At 37.9% G+C, this 18,659-nt stretch overlaps 1 protein-coding gene across 1 annotated transcript in view; it reads right to left on the reverse strand.

Moving 5' to 3' along the window:
• Window positions 1-18,659, reverse strand: part of RSF1 (remodeling and spacing factor 1) — a 166,094-nt gene that overhangs the window by 21,957 nt on the left and 125,478 nt on the right. The window contains exons 7-11 of the mRNA XM_012469593.2: window positions 17,291-17,497; window positions 12,232-12,336; window positions 9,596-9,675; window positions 3,987-4,041; window positions 2,315-2,424 (exon numbers count right to left, since the gene is read on the reverse strand). Coding sequence (XP_012325016.2) covers window positions 2,315-2,424; window positions 3,987-4,041; window positions 9,596-9,675; window positions 12,232-12,336; window positions 17,291-17,497 — 557 coding nt within the window. The remainder of the gene's footprint in view (window positions 1-2,314; window positions 2,425-3,986; window positions 4,042-9,595; window positions 9,676-12,231; window positions 12,337-17,290; window positions 17,498-18,659) is intronic.

Consider the following 18,659-nt stretch of genomic DNA (forward strand, 5'->3'; position numbering starts at 1 on the left):
ATTTTATAAAGTTTTAACACTAACAATCGAGGCAAATTCCTCCACGATTGCTGATGCAAGTTTATAAATAAAAAGCAAGTTCAAAGTTCAGAGTTTTATAAAATCTGTTGGCTGGGTGCAGTGGCTCATGACTGTAATCCCAGAACTTTGGGAGGTTGAGGAGGGTGGATCATGAGGTCAGGAGTTCAAGACCAGCATGGCCAACATGGTGAAGCCCCATCTCTACCAAAAAAATTAAGAAATTAGCTGGCGTGGTGGCACGTGTCTGTAATCCCAGCTACTTGGGAGGCTGAGGCAGGAGAATTGCTTGAACTCGAGAGGCGGAGGTTGCAGTGAGCTGAGATAGTGCCACTGCACTCCAGCCTGGGCAACAGAGCGAGACTCCATCTCAAAAAAAAAAAAAAAAAAAAAAAAACTACTGTTTTCCTTTTCCATTTATTCAAGTTAAAAAAATGTTTTGGTGTTATCCCAGATTTTAGAAGCTGTAGTCCAAAAAATGATCTAAAATAACTAAAATATAATTTGTTTATTATTTGAATGAGACAGCATGATTTAGTGGAAAGAACACAAGACTGGAAGACAGGGTTTTAGAAGATAAGGTTTCTAGGATTAGCTACTAACAGTGACCACAGAAAAATCTCTTTCTCTGGTATCTTTGGTGTCAATAGGTAAATTAGATAATATCTACTGATTATTTCACTAGGCACTTACGGAGCATTAACTATCTGTCAGCACTACAGTAGGTATAGGGGACACAAGTCCATGTAAAACAGACATGGTCCTTACCTTCATGCTAACAGTCTAGTGAGGAAGAAAAATGTTAATAAATCATTACAACCCCACTCATTACAATTCTAAGTGCTTTCAGGGAAAAGAACTGGTTGCTATGGAGGGATATAATGGGGGATTTGACAAGGTAAAACCAAAATGGAAATTACAGGTAAACAGCATGTGCAAAGGGACTAAAGGTGATACAGCAAATGCAGAGGGTGTAAGGGAGAATGTGATGAGATAGAGATAGAGAGGGAAGTAGAGATGAGACTATGCAGTGCCTTACTGGTCTTGTTAAAATTATCAATCCTTGGCTGGGCGCGGTGGCTCACGCCTGTAATCCTAGCACTTGGGGAGGCCAAGACGGGCAGATCATGAGGTCAAGAGATCAAGACCATTCTGGCCAACATGGTGAAACCCCATCTCTACTAAAAATACAAAAATTAGCTGGGCATAGTGATGCATGCCTGTAGTCCCAGCTACTCAGGAGGCTGAGGCAGGAGAATTGCTTGAACCCGGGAGGTGGAGGTTGCAGTGAGCGAGATCGCACCACTACACTCCAGCCTGGCAACAAAAGTGAGACTCTGTCTTTAAAAAAAAGAAAAAAAATTCTATGATTGAAGATGGAAGGCAAAAAATATATACAATTGCTAATATATACAATTGCTATTGAAAATTATATTACTGAACTTTATATTATTGAAAATTATATAATTACTGAATTATACTGAAAATTATATTACTGAATTATATTATTATAAAATTATATTATTGAAAAATAATATAATTTTCAATAGCAGTAAAAATATATACAATTGCTAATAACTATCATGATAGAAAAAGTATATACTGGCCAGGCGCGGTGGCTCACGCCTATAATTCCAGCACTTTGGGAGGCCGAGGTGGGTGGATCACGAGGTCAAGAGATCGAGACCATCCTGGTCAACAAGGTGAAACCCCGTCTCTACTAAAAATACAAAAATTAGCTGGGCATGGTGGCACACGCCTGTAGTCCCAGCTACTCGGGAGGCTGGGGCAGGAGAATTGCTTGAACCCAGGAGGCGGAAGTTGCGGTGAGCCGAGATTGCGCCATTATACTCCAGACTGGGTAACAAGAGCGAAACTCCGTCTCAAAAAAAAAAAAAAGAAAGAAAAAGAAAAAGTATATACTTCTGGGTCATGCTGAATAGTTGGAAAACAAATCTTCTTTCACTGTAGACATTTCTTTTTTTTTGAGATGAAGTCTTGCTCTGTTGCCCAGGCTGGAATGCAGTGGTGCGATCTCAGCTCACTGAAACCTCCGCCACCCGAGTTCAAGTGATTCTCCTGCCTCAGCCTCCCAAGTAGCTGGGACTACAGGTGCATGCCACCACACCTGGCTAACTTTTTGCATTTTAATAGAGACGGGGTTTCACTGTGTTAGCCAGGATGGTCTCGATCTCCTGACCTCATGATCCACCTGCCTCGGCCTCCGAAAGTGCTGGGATTACAGGCGTGAACCATTGAGCCCTGTGCACTGTAGACATTTCTATATATTTCATACCTGTAACTTATACATTTTCTTGTTCTTGTTGACCTCCTTTCAAGCAAGTTTACTTTGGATTTTTTTGAATCTTTTTTCTTTTCTTCCTGATCTTCAGAAAAGTCTGGCTCCTTAAAAAATACGATAATAAGCATATAGGTTATTACTTATGACAGAATAAAATTCCTTGGGATAACTAGTTTTGTAATCTCCAACTAGGTAGCACATATGAAAGGTCTGAAAAAGTTTGAGATGATCCCTTCCAAAAGTGAATAAACATGGCAACATTAAGTATGTAGATTAAAAAGAATGCTGATTAAAGGATAAAATCCTTCTGTATTAAAATTCTTATGCTTTTTTGAGTTTACAATTAGTACTTATTTTCAAAGAGTCATGATGAAGTTTTTCCATTTTAACAAATAATTAATTTGCAATAGAAGTTGAACAGATATGCTGCATGAATAAAATGAAAGATTTAGAAGAAAGGGGTTGATACTCAAGGAAATAACTTGAAAGGCCTTTTTTTTTTTGAGACGGAGTTTCGCTCTTGATACCCAGGCTGGAGTGCAATGGCGCGATCTCGGCTCACCGCAACTTCCGCCTCCTGGGTTCAGGCAATTCTCCTGCCTCAGCCTCCTGAGTAGCTGGGATTACAGGCACACGCCACCGTGCCCAGCTAATTTTTTGTATTAGTAGAGACGGGGTTTCACCATGTTGACCAGGATGGTCTCGATCTCTTGACCTCGTGATCCACCCGCCTCGGCCTCCCAAAGTGCTGGGATTACAGGCTTGAGCCACCGCGCCCGGCCCGAAAGGCCTTTTAAGCTTGTGATTTAATTAAGCCAGATGAAATGACCTATATGCATTATTACAAATTACAAAAATTTACAAATTATGTAAATTACAAGACCATGTTACATGTACTTTCACTCATGATATATCCACCTGTTATAAATTAGACTAATAAATGCAAAACAAAGGTAAAATCCTTCATAGAAACCAAACTGTGATGAAGAATACAAACTGAAGTTTTCAACAATCCCCAAAATAAAAAAATTCAAAATCAAATCTCCCTGAACCATTCTTTAGTCATTTTACATAAATAGCATGCAAAACAAGCTAATAACACATTATAAATTTTGGAGTAAAAACAGGGAACATACTCCAAAGGTAAAAGCTGTAAGTTTAGTTTAGATGTGATATCACATTTTGGAGTTAGCTGCATACATAAAATTTCAATCATGAGGGATTATGGATGATTTCTCGAAGGTCTTAAATTTCCATTTTTAATATTTGTATATATTTAAAACCACTGTTCAGGTGCAGTGGCTCACACCTGTAATTCCAGCACTTTGGGAGGCTGAGGTGGGCTGATCACCTGAGGTCAGGAGTTCAAGACCATCCTGACCAACATGGTGAAACCCTGTCTCTAGTAAAAATACAAAAATTAGCCGGGTGTGGTGGCAGGCACCTGTAATCCCAGCTACTCAGGAGGCTGAGGCAGGAGAACTGCTTGAACCTAGGAGGCGGAGGTTGCAGTGAGCTGAAATTGTGCCACTGGACTCTAGTCTGGGTGACAAGAGTGAAACTCCATCTCAAAAAAATAAAACCACTAATATTATATAAAGTGGGTTAAATTTTAGAGCAATCATGACAATCTCCCGCTTAAAAACATTATAAATCAGAAACTTACTTGTGGAGGAATGATGTTTTCAATACTGATACCGACGTACACCAAGCGTTCTTTCCTTTAGGTGAAAAGAAAACAAAAAACATGAGATTTGCTGAAAATAAAATTGTTATGTAAACATCATGAATACACACAATGTTAAAATTACAATTTCATGTTAATAGCAGTGGTTAAGCCACAGAAGTGTTTAACTTTATTTATTTACAAGGTCTCACTCTCTTGCCCAGGCTGGAGTGCAGTGGTGCAATCCCAGCTCACTGCAACCTCTGCCTCCCAGGTTCAAGTGATTCTCCTGCCTCAGCCTCGTGAGTAGCTGGGATTACAGGTGTGTGCCACCATACCCAGCTAATTTTTGTATTTTTAGTAGAGATGGGGTTTTGCCATGTTGGCCAGGCTGGTCTCAAATTCCTGGCCTCAAGTGATCCACCCACTTTGGCCTCTCAAAGTGCTGGGATTATAGATATGAGTATTGTTCCTGGCCCATGTTAGCTATTAACTATAAAACTTTAATATAGTATTAGTACGTGTGGGGAGCTCAAGATTTCCTAGGGTTAAGATAACACTATCTTTCAGAAATGACTTACACTGGTGAAATAAAACCTGTAACTGAAATACACAAGCAACTTCATTAGGAGTCATGCTGCGACAAGTTGATGATAAGATGAGATGAAAAGCCATCTCTGATTAGACAAATTAGATCTTTGTTATGCTGGAGAGTTTTCAGTAATATTTTGCATGTATGTATAAACAATTATAATCTCATGGTAATAAATATTACCATAAAAATTATGTAAACAAAACCTTATCAAGTTCCCAGTGAATGACACTGAGACCATTCATTCCTTGCTGATGAAAGAAAAGAAAGCAATGTAGACACATGGCTTGTGCTCTAGAAGGCTACAACTGAAGCTAACTAGAGCCAGGAAATGAAGACTGGAGCCGATGACATCTCCATAGTTTCATTTCTAAGAAACAAACTTATGTTGATTTTAATTAAATTATATATTAAAAAACACCAGGATGGCTGGGTGTGGTGGCTCATGTCTGTAATCCGATGCAGGAGGATCACTTCATGCCAGGAATTCAAGACTAGCCTGGGCAACACAGTGAGACACCTGTCTCTATATGAAATTAAAAAAAAAAAAAAAAAAAGGCCAGGTATGGTGGTGGCACATGCCTATTGTCCCAGCTACTCAGAAGGCTGAGATGGGAAGATTAGTTGAACTCAGGAGTCTGAGGTTGCAGTGAGCTTTGATTATGACACTGCACTCCAGCCTGGGCATCAAGAGTGAGACTCTGTCTCTAAATAAATAAATAAATAAATAAATAAATAAATAAATAAATAAACAAAGCAGGTGTTTTCCCTGGTTCTTCCAAAGTTAATCCAATTCAACAAGGACAGCTGAGCTCTGACATGCCTCTGTATATTCAATTGAACTGAACTGAAATAGTAACATTTTGTCTCCCTCTGCTTGCAATGTTCCTTATATAAGGGTATTAATGTATGTGGCTGGCTAGGTCCTTTAGAGTGCAGTCTTTAGTGCCCTGCTAACAAGAATATTCATGGTCTTTATAGAGATAGATTGTGATGCTATTAAAACTGCTATGTTTAAAAATCATTCAGTGGACTTCTAAACCATCAGCTTTCACAGAGCATCACACCATCAGGTCTGCAGACAGTTGCTGGCTAGCTACTAAATACTCACTGAAATGTACATCCATCTCTGTTTTCAACAAGACTGTAAAGATTTCTATGATAAAGAATGCATTATATACTTCCTCATTTGATTACACTGCCTGGCATAAAGTAGGTACCCAATAAATGTTGCTTGAATGTTAAATGAATGCATAAACAAGGGTTGCTCTTGCATTATGACCTACCAGGGAGTAAAATGTTCTTGCATTATGACATAGGGAGTAAGTACGGCTCTAAGATGCTAGGATGAATGCTAAAGAAGTTATTTCACAGATTTTTAAAAATTGAATATAAGTGCTCACTTTAGAAAACTGAATGACAACGGCTAGAATTTAGCAATATTTATTTTAGAAACACACATATTTTGCTGTTTAGTGCTCCTAAGATTCATATATATGTGTGTGTGTGTGTATACACACACGCACACACACACATACATGTATTCTAGGAACTATAAACAAAAGCTTTGTTAACCAGATTATTACGGAGAATTAGCAAACACCAACAACCATCGGTTAACTGGCTCGGTCCAGACTGGTCTTCCTGTAATAGTAAATTTCTTCTCCTTTCTAATACACAATCTGAGAATGTAGTATGTGATATAAAGTCATAATTACAGATGTCCTTTTAAAGGATGACGTTTAAAGCCAGGTGTGGTAGCTCATGCCTGTAAACCCATGATTTTGGGAGGCCAAGGTGGGCGCATCACTTGAGGCCAGGAGTTCAAGACCAGCCTGGACAACATGGCGAAACCCCATCTCTACTAAAAAATACAAAAATTACCCAGGCGTGGTGACGCGTGCCTGTGGACCAAGCTACTCAGGAGGCTGAGGTGGGAGGATCGCTTGAAGCTGGGAGGCAGTGATTGCAGTGATCAGGCCACTGCACTCCAGCCTAGGCGACAGAGCAAGACTCTGTCTCCAAAAAATAAAAAGGACATTTAAATAAAGAGGACTACCTAGAGTAGGTGAAAAAGCAAAGGAACTAGTAAATTGGAGATAGTAATATAGACAAATATGGTGGCATACTTTAAAACATAAATTTCTAAAAGTCAAAATATTTCATAATTGCAGTGGCATATTCTGTATGAGGCCATTGTCAAAACTTTTTCACCAGCCTTTTCCACACATAAATGGATACGAATCCAAGGCTTCCAAAGAGCAAGCAGATAAGAAATTCTTAGTGGTTTACACTCTTGGCTTTTAGAAAGAATATATTCTCATGCGAGCAAAATGGCTCATGACTGTAATCCCAGCACTTTGGGAGGCCGAGGCAGGTGGATCACTTGAGGTCAGGAGTTCAAGACTAGCCTGGCCAATATGTTAAAACCCCATCTCTACTAAAAATACAAAAATTAGCTGGGTGTCATGGCGTGTGCCTGTAATCCCAGCTACTCTAAAGGCTGAGGCAGGAGAATTGCTTGAACCTGGGAGGCAGAGGCTGCAGTGAGTCAAGATTGCGCCTGGGTGACAGAATGAGACTCTGTCTCAAAACAAAAAAAAACAAAAAACAAACAAACAAAAAAACCATTCTCTTCCCTAGTGGGTGAGCCTATTAGCTACCTACATTTGTGAGACATCAGCTTCAGGACATGGGAAAACCACTAATTTCTGAAAAGGATAAGCAGATTTGAGTAAGATGGAGGCAAAGGAAAAATCTAGTTTTTATTTGTGATTTAATTTAAATATCTCTAGTTACATCTTTTCCAGTGTCAAAAATAAAAACAAGAGAAACAGCATATCAAAATAGTCCTAGTAATTTCATACAGGATCATTCTTTATTTTTAAAAATGTTCTTGGAAGATATTCCAAATATCTGAAACACAAGTTGTTTATAGAAATAACCCAGGGTTTAGCTGGGTGTGGTGGTGGCCACCTGTGGTCCCTGCTACTTGGGAGGTTGGGGCAGGATGATCCCTTGAGCCCAGGAGTTTCAAGACTAGCCTGGGCAACATAGTGAGACCCTATCTTCAAAAAAAAGAAATAAATAAATAAGCCAGGGTTATTTATTTTAGAAATAAAGTACTTTTCTGTCCTAGTTGATTTGAGATATTAACTTGCCTTTAAACTAAGTAGCACTCATTACAAGTCAGAAAGCTCAAACTGGGTAGTAAAAAAACCAAAACCTTTAGGTTCTAGAGGCTGAATCGATTTTTAAGGTTCACCTCTGTGCAAGGTAAAGTGAGTGGATCATTGGACAAGCTGATTGCCTTAAGGCAAGCTAAATTTGGAGGGGGAGACTGTGAGTCAGAGAATATAAGTTAAAGTAGCAAATGAAGGTAAAATCAGGAGACAACGTTTAGATTTCCTCAATCATACTAGTGTATAAACGAGTATCAAGTTCTACAGATGAATCCTCTGAAAATTCTCTCCCAACACCTCCACCTTATTATCACAATGCTAGTCCTAATTTAGGCCTTACAGACTCATAGGTTTGCTACTCCAACAGTCCCAACTCTCATTCATTCATCTTACTGTTGCCAGAGCATTTTTTTTTTCTGAAATAAAGATATACTTACACGTCTCCTTTGATGAATGCCCACTTTCTATAGAGAATAAGTCAAATTCTACAGGCAGGAAAGCTATTTGCAATTTGGCCTTACTCAGCTTTCACAAAAATCTATCTCCTACCATTCATCTACTGTCACTTTCACACTTTACCTTTGCTGATGTTTGTGCTCTTTGTCTGAAATATGTTTATTGATAAAACTTCATTTTATCTTCCAAGGCCTCCCGTAATAACCCCAAATCCTTTGAGAACTAAAATGCTCCTCCACCATGTTCTTATATTGCTTTTAATATACCTCCACTTTTCTATTATATTATTGGTTCATATGTACGCATTATATTATGGGTTCCTATGTCTGTATTCTCTAATAGAAGGTGAGTTCCATGTAAATAAGAGCTTTCTCTTTGATCTTTCCTCTTCAGATTGGTACACAGTAGGTGAAAATGAATGTTCAGAAATAGATTAAAGAAGGTGCAAATAAACATAAACTATTGTCTTGATTCTGAATCCCCTTTTAAAGGTTAGGCTCAAGTGCAGTCTTAAGAACTTCATCTAAGAAGCCGTTTCCAATTGCTTTAGACCACCACTGCAATGGTGTATTGAAAAGGGGGGCATCTCTTACAGGTATAATAGGACATAATTCAGCATTTAATACTCTTTATTTCACCAGGGTTAACTCTGCCCACCCAAGTAGATGACAGGGGTAACTAAATTATAGACCAGTTCTTGCAGTTTTCTTGTATTCTCTACAATATTTAGTTAGGTGCATACACTTCACAATACTTGGGCCAATATTTATTCAGAGAAGGTTCTGACAAATATTATTTATTTATTTATTCAGAGACAGTGTCTCATACTTGGGCCAATATTTACTCAGAGAAGGTTCTGACCAATACTTATTTATTTAGAGATGGAATCTCACTCTTGCCCAGGCTGCAGTACAGGGGCATGATCGTGGCTCACTGCAACAAATCTCCTGCCTCAGCCTCCAAGGATCTGGGACTATAAGCGTGCACCACCATGCCCAGCTAATTTTTGTATTTTTAGTAGGAATAGGGTTTCAGCATGTTGGCCAGGCTGGTCTTGAACTCCTGACCTCAGGTGATCCGCCCACCTCGGCCTCCCAAAGTGCTGGGATTACAGGGGTGAGCCACCATGCCCAGCTAGTTCCAATACTTTAGATTGAAAGCTGGTGAACATCTCCTATAAAAGGAAAGATAATAAGCTTACAAGCTAAGCAGGTCATAAGGTCTCTGTTGCAACTACTCAATGCTGCTGTCGTAGGGCAAAAGCAGCCACAGACAATATATAAACATATTCCCAAGCAAACCATTAACAAATATATCATAAATGACATAACAAATATGCTATATTCCCAAGCAAAACATTAACAAATATGTCAAAATACCTTCGTTCGGCACGCTCTTTCTTCTTTAAGGCAACATCCAAATCCTGCAACTGTTCCTCTAATTTTTCACAGAGCAGTTTCTGAAGAAGCGAAATAGGTAAGGGTCATTTTAAACAACTTTTAGCAATCTTTTATTACATACATGTTAACTTCATGGGTAATGTGTTCTGAGAGCTGGTAAGGGAACACAGTAAATGAACAATGTAGCTTTTCTTGTGTTGAATTAAATAAAGAGGTGCCTCAGTATCCACTGAACAGAAGATGAGCATAGTGCCTTTGAAATAAAGCACACATTAAAGAAACATACAGCTTTGCCAAAAGAAACGCATTCTGTGCCTATCCTACTGGCAATAGTCAATGTTTAAAATAGCATTTGGTTCAACATATGCATGTAACAGTGATTACAATTTTTAAAAAAGATCCCGAGACATTTTTAAGGGAGAAGGCTATATGTATGATAAAACAATGATGCCAATAACTATTTTTTTGAAAAAGAGAATGGGCTGGTTTGAGTACAGTGGTATTTACAACTAATTAATTTTTTTTGTTCTTTCTCCACTCCCACTGCTTCACTTGACTATCCTTTTTAAAAAAAGGGAGAGACTGGAAAAAAAATACATAAACAATGCTACATGGTTATTGAGTCAAAACATACCTGAAAAATGTAATTGATAAAGTTGTGCTAAGCCACAGAAGTCCATTTCACTGAAAAATGCATAAAGTTGATCATTTTATTTTATTTTATTTTATTTTATTTTTTTTTGAGACGGAGTTTCGCTCTTGATACCCAGGCTGGAGTGCAATGGCGCGATCTCGGCTCACCGCAACCTCCGCCTCCTGGGTTCAGGCAATTCTCCTGCCTCAGCCTCCTGAGTAGCTGGGATTACAGGCACGCGCCACCGTGCCCAGCTAATTTTTTTTTTGTATTAGTAGAGACGGGGTTTCACCATGTTGACCAGGATGGTCTCGATCTCTTGACCTCGTGATCCACCCGCCTCGGCCTCCCAAAGTGCTGGGATTACAGGCTTGAGCCACCGCGCCCGGCCTCATTTTATTTTATTTTTTGAGAGAGAGTCTCACTCTGTCACCCAGGCTGGAGTGCAGTGGCACGATCTTGGCTCACTGCAACATTTGTCTCCCAGGTTCAAGTGATTCTTGTGCCTCAGCCTCCTAAGTAGCGGGGATTACAGGCGTGTGCCACCATGCCTGTCCAATTTTTGTACTTTTAGTAGAGATGAGGTTTCACCATGTTGGCCAGGCTGGTCTTCAATTCTTGGCCTCAAGCAATCTGCCTGCCTTGGCTTCCCAAAGTGCTGGGATTATAGGCATGAGTCACCACACCTGGCTAAGCCTTCATCATTTTAGAAAAATAATTATAACTAGTTTTTAATTTTTTAGAGATGGGGTCTTGCTATGCTGCCCAGGCTGGTCTTTAACTCACAGCCTTGAGTGATCCTCCTGACTCAGCCTACAAGGAGCTAGGATTACAAGTGGGTGCCACCATGCCTGGCTTAATCCATCTCTCTCTCTTCTTTTTGAGAGAGTCTCGCTCTGTTGCCAGGCTGGAGTGCAGTGGCATGATCTCAGCTTACTGTAATCTCTACCTCCCGGGTTCAGGCAATTCTCCTGCCTCAGCCGCCTGAGTAGGTGGGTCTACAGACATGTGTCACCACACCCAGCTTATTTTTGTATTTTTAGTAGAGATGGGGTTTCCCCATGTTGGCTTAGATAGTCTCGATCTCTTGACTTTGTGGTGCTGGGATTACAGGTGCCACTGCACCAGGCCTAATCCATCTTTTTTTATTTTTTGAGATGGAGTCTTGAACTGTTGCCCAGGCTGGAGTGCAGTGGCATGATCTTGGCTCACTGCAACCACTTCCGCCTAGGTTCAAGAGATTCTCCTGCCTCAGCCTCCTGAGTAGCTGGGATTACAGGCGCCCACTACCATGCCTGGCTAATTTTGTTTTGTTTTGTTTTTGTATTCTTAGTAGAGACGAGGTTTCACTATGTTGGGGAGGCTAGACTCAAACGCCTGACCTCGTGATCCACCTGCCTTGGCCTCCCAAAGTGCTGGGATTACAGGCATGAGCCACTGGGCCCAGCCATCCATCATTTTTAAGACAAAGGAAAGTAGGATTGTGTGAGAATGAGCACAGTAGCACAAAAATAGCCTGATTCTTCAGCTTTCAAAAGAAAATTGCCTGAATTAAGATTGAAGAGAAAGAGAATCTATGTTTCGCCTAACACTGATAACACCATCTGTAAAACTACTGACAAAAAGAAAGTAGGTATAAACCAAAAAAGAGGATGAAACAAAGTGATACATGGGAAGAAACTTATATCCTCCTTTCTACATATCTACACTTGGTACTTTTTGTGTTTATAATGAATTTGAGAAAAAATATCATTCATAATTTTACAAAACTTAAGAGGGCTTCTGAAAATTGCTTTGGAAAAAAAAAACAAAAAGGAAAGCTTAAAAGCTATTAATAAAAGGTAGAAATCCAAACAGAGGTAAATACTATTTACACATTGCTCTGAAGATTAAAAATATTCATTCTGTAGCTATTAAACAGTTAAAATTAATTTGAACATAAACTCAAAGACTAGAAAAACAGAAGTGGGCTGGGTCATACATGTTGGCAAGGGGGGCAGAACCATTCTCCATCCGGGATGATCATCAGAGGAGGGCGAAGGCAGGCAGTGTGGTATCCACTATCGCAAGAGTCACACAGAAGAATCTGAAATAAATCACACTGATGTCAACCTAACTATGACTAAAATTCAATTACTCTTAGGTTAAAGACATTTCAATATTTCTTAGTACTATACTTCAAAGCACTCTTTATTTGCATAAGGCTAATAAATAAAAAAGCTCTGATAATTAGGGAATCTGACATGTCAATATTTATTTATTTATTTATAAGACAGAATTTCACTCTGTCGCCCAGGCTGGAGCGCAGTGGCATGATCTTGGTTCACTGCAACCTCTGCCTCCCGAGTTCAAGTGATTCTCCTACCTCAGTCTCCTGAGTAGCTGGAACTACAGGCGCCTGCCACCACGCCTGGCTCATTTTTGTATTTTTAGTAGAGATGGGGTTTCACCATGTTGGCCAGGATGTCTCGATCTCCTGATCCACCCCTCGACCTCCCAAAATTCTAAAATTACAGGCGTGAGACACTGTGCCTGACCCATGCCAATTTTTAAAGAAACCTAAAAAAAGGTTAAGCTACAAAATTTAGTTAAAAATAACAAGTCCTTTCTGACCTAGAGTTAGAATCCTTTTTCATTCAGTGTATAGCCACAAAGGCTCTGACAACATATTCTTTATAACAAACTTTTAAAGCTCAAGTATGAAAGACTACCCTACCACACACACAATTCTTAAGACACAAAAGTTTCCATTTTAAATAGCATTTCAATTACTTGCCTATAAGAAACACTCATGGTTCTTTTTATGACGTAAATTCAAATAAGGAAGAGACTGAGGTATAGAAAAGGAATACAACTACATTCAGAACCATCGTCATGTAATACAAAGGTTAATAACATCAATTAGTCTTACAGTTGTTTTATCGGTATTTGAGTTTAATAAGAGGACCAAGGTCTAAAACTTAACATAGTATACTCATTAACATTTTACTTAAAAGAAAACTTTTTATTTTTAAATAATTTTAGATTTACAGAAGAGTTGCAAAGATGGTACAAAGTTCTCATATACCCTCACCCAATTTTTAACACTGTTATATAACCATGGTACATTTATCAAAACTAAGAAATTAACATCAATACTGTAAACTAAACAATAGGCTATTGAGATTTCACAAGTTTTTCCACACATGTCCTTTTGCTGATTCTGAATCTTGGATATCCCATTGCATTCAGTTATGTCTTGTTAGTATCCCCCAGTACGTAACCATTTCTTGGTCTTTCTTTGTTTTGACTGACAGTTTGAAGAATACTATACTAGTCAGATATTTTTGGTAGACTGTCCTGAAATTTGAGTTTGTCTGATGCTTTCTCATGACTAAACTGGGGTTCTGGGTTTTGGAGAAGAATCCCATAGAGGGGAAGTGCCCTGCTCACTGCATCATATCGGGGGATACGTGTTATCAATATGACTTAGCACTGCTGGTATTAACTTTGGTCACTTGGTTAAAGTAGTATCTGTTGGTTTTATCCACTGTTAAGGTCACTACTTGTCACCTTCCATACTCTATTCTCATGATAAGTGCAGCCTACACTCAAGGGTAGGGGAATTAAGTTTTCTAGAAGTATGAGTATCAAATAATTTATGGATATAAATTAAAATCACTATAGTAGTTAATAAATCAATAAATACCTTGAGGGGGAGATACACAGAAGCTATGACAATATCTTCTCTCTCCTTAAAGTTCTGCTCACTATTGTTAGCATCCACTAGGGATTTTGCTTGCAACGATTATTACTGTGGTATTCTGATAGTGATTTTCTATCTCCCATATGCCTTCTATATAAGTTATCAGGAATTACTCTGTAAGGAAAATAAGTCCCTTCTTCCCCACATTTGTTTATTTAATTATTTATATCAATATAAACTAATGAATATTTATTTTATTCTTTGGGTTACAATCCAAAGCTATCATTACTTAATTTGTTGTTGGAACTGTTCCAGCCATGGATACAATGGAAGCTCTTTCAGGTTGTCTCATGTGTCCTTAGGACTTGCCTTAAGTACTTCCTTACTTTCTGGCACTACAGGAAGCTTCAGGGATGTCTTGTATCTTCCCTGTTCAAGCCTTAGAACCAACCATTTCTTCAAGAAGCCCTAGCTGCTTTACTGGATAATGGTCTGGATGCTCTAGAAGCTCATTGCTACTGGCAACTACTTTTAATCTTTCTCAGAGAACAGAGTTAAGATGTGTACGTATGTATATGTATATACATATATCTTCTATTAAAATAAACATGGAGTTTATACTATTATCTCCAGTTCTAATCTAACATCATAGGGTTCATCATGGCTCCTATTATCTATGTTTTATTTATTTGCTCAACCTAGCATAGATGAAGTTTCTGCAATCCTAACCCGTATCAGGGGGTGGGAGGAGGCACATCATTACAGTGCATCACCACTTGCTCCCAATACCCAGGATTCAGTACTTAGTTACCTTAGTATTATACTTCAGGTATACAGTTGATTAACATGGTTTCTATAAAACATAACCTAACTTTCAAATAACAAAATTACAGGTAAACTTTTAGAATTTATTTCTAAAGTGAAGATTGTTTCCACTCTACAGTAAAGTGCCACTAAATAAATACTACCATGTAAGATTTCCAAGCCTCAGGTAATGATCCATTATTTTGAGTAAAACATCTGGAAAAATCCCTTAGAGTTCTATATTCATTTATACATTTATTGCTTTTCCGCTGTTAAAGATCAATTAAGACGAGGACTATGTCTTTCTAGCTCAGCATCATATTCTTACAACATAACATTTAATAGCTGCTTGATACTTTGACTTGAGGATTATCCTTAAGCACTTGGCGTAAGAAATCCACATTTGGGATCTTCAGTTTCCAATGTCATTCACAATATAATTTCTGCTCACTCCATTTTATTTCTCATTCCTTCTTTATTTTTTTTTTGAGATGGAGTCTTGCTCTGTTGCCCAGGCTGGAGTGCAGTGGTGCAATCTGAGCTCACTGCAACCTCTACCTCCTGTATTCAAGTGATTCTCCTGCTCCAACCTCCCGAGTAGCTGGGACTACAGGTGTGCCACCAGTCCCAACAAATTTTTTGTATTTTTAGTAGAGACAGGGTTTCACCATACTGGCCAGGCTGGTCTCAAACTCCTGACCTCGTGATCTGCCTGCCTCAGCCTCCCAAAGTGTTGGGATTACAGCATGAGCCATGGCACCCTGCCTTTATTTCTCATTTCTTCACATCAGTTCATTACAGCAGCTATTGTTGCCTTAGGTAAAATGCACTCTTTTAGTTTAAAGGGACGCTAGAAAATGGTAAGGAGAGAACACAAGTGTTGCTTTTTTTCTTGATTTAGAAGGCAGAAAAGATTACTATCTCAAATGTCCTCTTGGCCTTTCTCTGTATAAAAATATTGACTTCACTTTCATAGCCTTGATGATCATAAAATGCTTAGAGGGATCTTCTCAACATAATTTCAACATCAATTCTTCTTAGAGCTCAAGTCATTCTCTGGTTCTTTTGTATGAGCCCTTAAAAACTACTGGATTGTGATAAACTTCACTGATATTATATTTAGTTTCCAGATATGAAACTAAATGTAAGAAAGAGAAGTGTAAGTAAACCAGAATTAACTTCAACCAAGCACATAATATGTATCAGAAACTGTGCTAGGCAACTTTACATCAGCTGTTAAAAACACCCCTTAGAAGTATGTGGTGTGAGTCCCATCTTATAATAAAGAAATCAAAATATAGAGAAGACAGCTCCAGATAAGTGGTATCCTGATAAGTAGGATCTGAATTCACGCTGTCTGGCCCTATGCTTTTCCCATCACATCATAATGCTTTCCAGGAAAAAAGAGCCTGGAGAACCACTTGTTATGAATTTTCCAAACTTTAGAGAATCTCAAATGTTTCTGGTCCACATGACTCTACTGAGGTAGAAACATCTTTCTTTATATTTTCTTCTACTAAAGTAAAATCTATTCAAAAGAACAGCACAGGTACATAGCATTAGGTATAACAAGACTATTTCCTCAACAGACTCACTTACAAACCACAAATGATAGATAAATATTATAGATTAGGAATTCATTCTCATGATTCAGGCAACTTTTGAAGAACTTACTTCCTGGGGAAGAAAGCTCCATATGTAGTATGAGCTTTCTGTGTGATCACTGTAGTACTCCAAATGTAGTACTATTCTTCTTGGAATATATCTGGTCTATAATTTATTCTCTTAAAAATTAAAAAAAAAATTTTAAGTTAAAAAATTTTAGTGGGTATATAGTAGGTGTATATATTTATAGAGCACCTGTGATACTTTAATAGAGGCATATAATGTAAAACAATCACAGAGGGGTAACTAGGATATCCATCACCTCAAGTATTTACCATTTGTTTTAGAAACATTCCAATGCCACTCTTTTGCCATTAAAAAAATTTAAATCCCTACTAGTTACTAGTTGACTTACATGTTTTTACATGAAGGCAGTAAGGCCTTCAGGCCTAATTTACTTAAAGCTGGCACTTCAAATATATCATTATAAAGTTACTTATGCTGCCCTGGCTGCATTTGAACTCCTGGTTCAAATCCTCCTACCTTCTACCTCAGCCACCAGAGTAGCTGGAACTACGGGCATGTGCCCACCATGCCAGGCAGAAATACCATTATAAAGTAATTTAAAAGGAAAGAAGAAAAAACTTAAAAAGAACAGACTAAAAATACTTGAATACATTCATCAACTTGTGAGAAGAGATTGAGGTGTATTGTTTTTATGTAGAGGAAATATTAATATATAAGCCAGGTAGAATGAAAGTAAGATCTTGATCGTTGGCCTTCCTAGAATTAGATTATATGAGAAACAGAAATAGAAATTACTCTGTAGCATACAAGCTATCATTAAGAAATTCAAATCATGATAAAACCCCGAAGAGTTAGGCTGCTCCCAGCAACCTCAGCATGTCTACAATATGAGTATCGTTCATTTACATCAGGTACATACTAGCTCAGGATGGTTTGGAAGGCCACATTTTTTGCACGGTTCATCATCATCTGCTAGGATGGCTTCTTCACTTTCCTTTTCTTCTTCCTCTTCTGAAGCTGCAGATGATTTTTCACTGTCAGATCCTTCACTTTCATCATTGCTTGAATATTTCCATCTGCCACGTGTCCGAGAACCAGTCCATCGAACTTTGCCTTTGGGTTTTACCTTGTATAAAATAAAAAATTGGAATAATTTGATATAATGTCTTTTAAAAATTTCCTTATTACATGTCCATTGTATAATATTCAGCCAATATACCAAAAAAAGGGGAGAAAATTATTATAGTCTCATCACCAGACACAGCTATGATTAAATTTTGGTGTATACTTCCACTACTTTTTCTCCATTTTGGGTGTTTTTTTTTCTTAAAATTGAATTATAATAAACATTCTGTCTTATATTTTTCCTAGTCATATTCTCCTAACAGTACTATAAATGCCATTACATAACCCTATTTATCTAATCCTCTACTAGACATTTAGGTAGTTGTTTCCCATGTTTTTCACTTTCGTCAACAATGTACTGTATTTTTATAATTATTTTTACACACATCTCTGTGGTTAGGATAAATTCCTTGAAGAGGACTCTGGGTCAAAGGTCATGCACATTTTAAATACTTTATAAGAGAATGATGATGATATTCTCACAAATTGTCATGTAAAAATTTTATATCCTGTATTAGAGATGAATTTTAAAATTTTAAATGGGCCAGAACTGCATATAAAAATCCTGACAAACAAAACAAACAAATATATATATATATATATATATATATATATATATATATATATATTCAGAGAACAAGTTTACAATGTGATTAACAGCTTTTCATTGCTTAGTTTTATACTGTTTTAACTTGTATTTTAGTTTACTCCTACACTATAGGTCTCCAGCAAAGAACAAAATAATTCTAACAACAAAAGAGAAAACTTAAAAAAAATTAAAAATTCAGTATTTCAGAGAACACAGGATCACTTACGATGAAGAATGATCTGGTTGTTTAAATAAATTAAAAAGAAAAGTAGTGCTTTTGATGACAAATTCACATAGACTAGGGAAAAACTTGTAAAATATTTTGCTTAAAATAAGAGGATCATAAAAAAGGGAATTCTGATGAGTAGTATCAACATTAATGAGTAAAATGGGGAATCTAGGCACTGTCAGACACTGGTAATAAGATGCTATATTCATGGGACCTTTTTGGAGGGCAATGTGGAAGTAGCTATCAAAGTTTAAAATATGCATGTCCCTTGACCCAGCAATTCCAATTCTAGGAGTCTATTCTAAAGAAATACTCACTCATGTCCAAAAGGATCTTCAATGCAGC

This window comes from Aotus nancymaae, unplaced genomic scaffold (genome assembly GCF_030222135.1).
Source record: "Aotus nancymaae isolate 86718 unplaced genomic scaffold, 86718_ANA_hifiasm-v0.15.2.pri h1tg000059l, whole genome shotgun sequence".
Lineage (NCBI taxonomy): Eukaryota > Metazoa > Chordata > Mammalia > Primates > Aotidae > Aotus > Aotus nancymaae.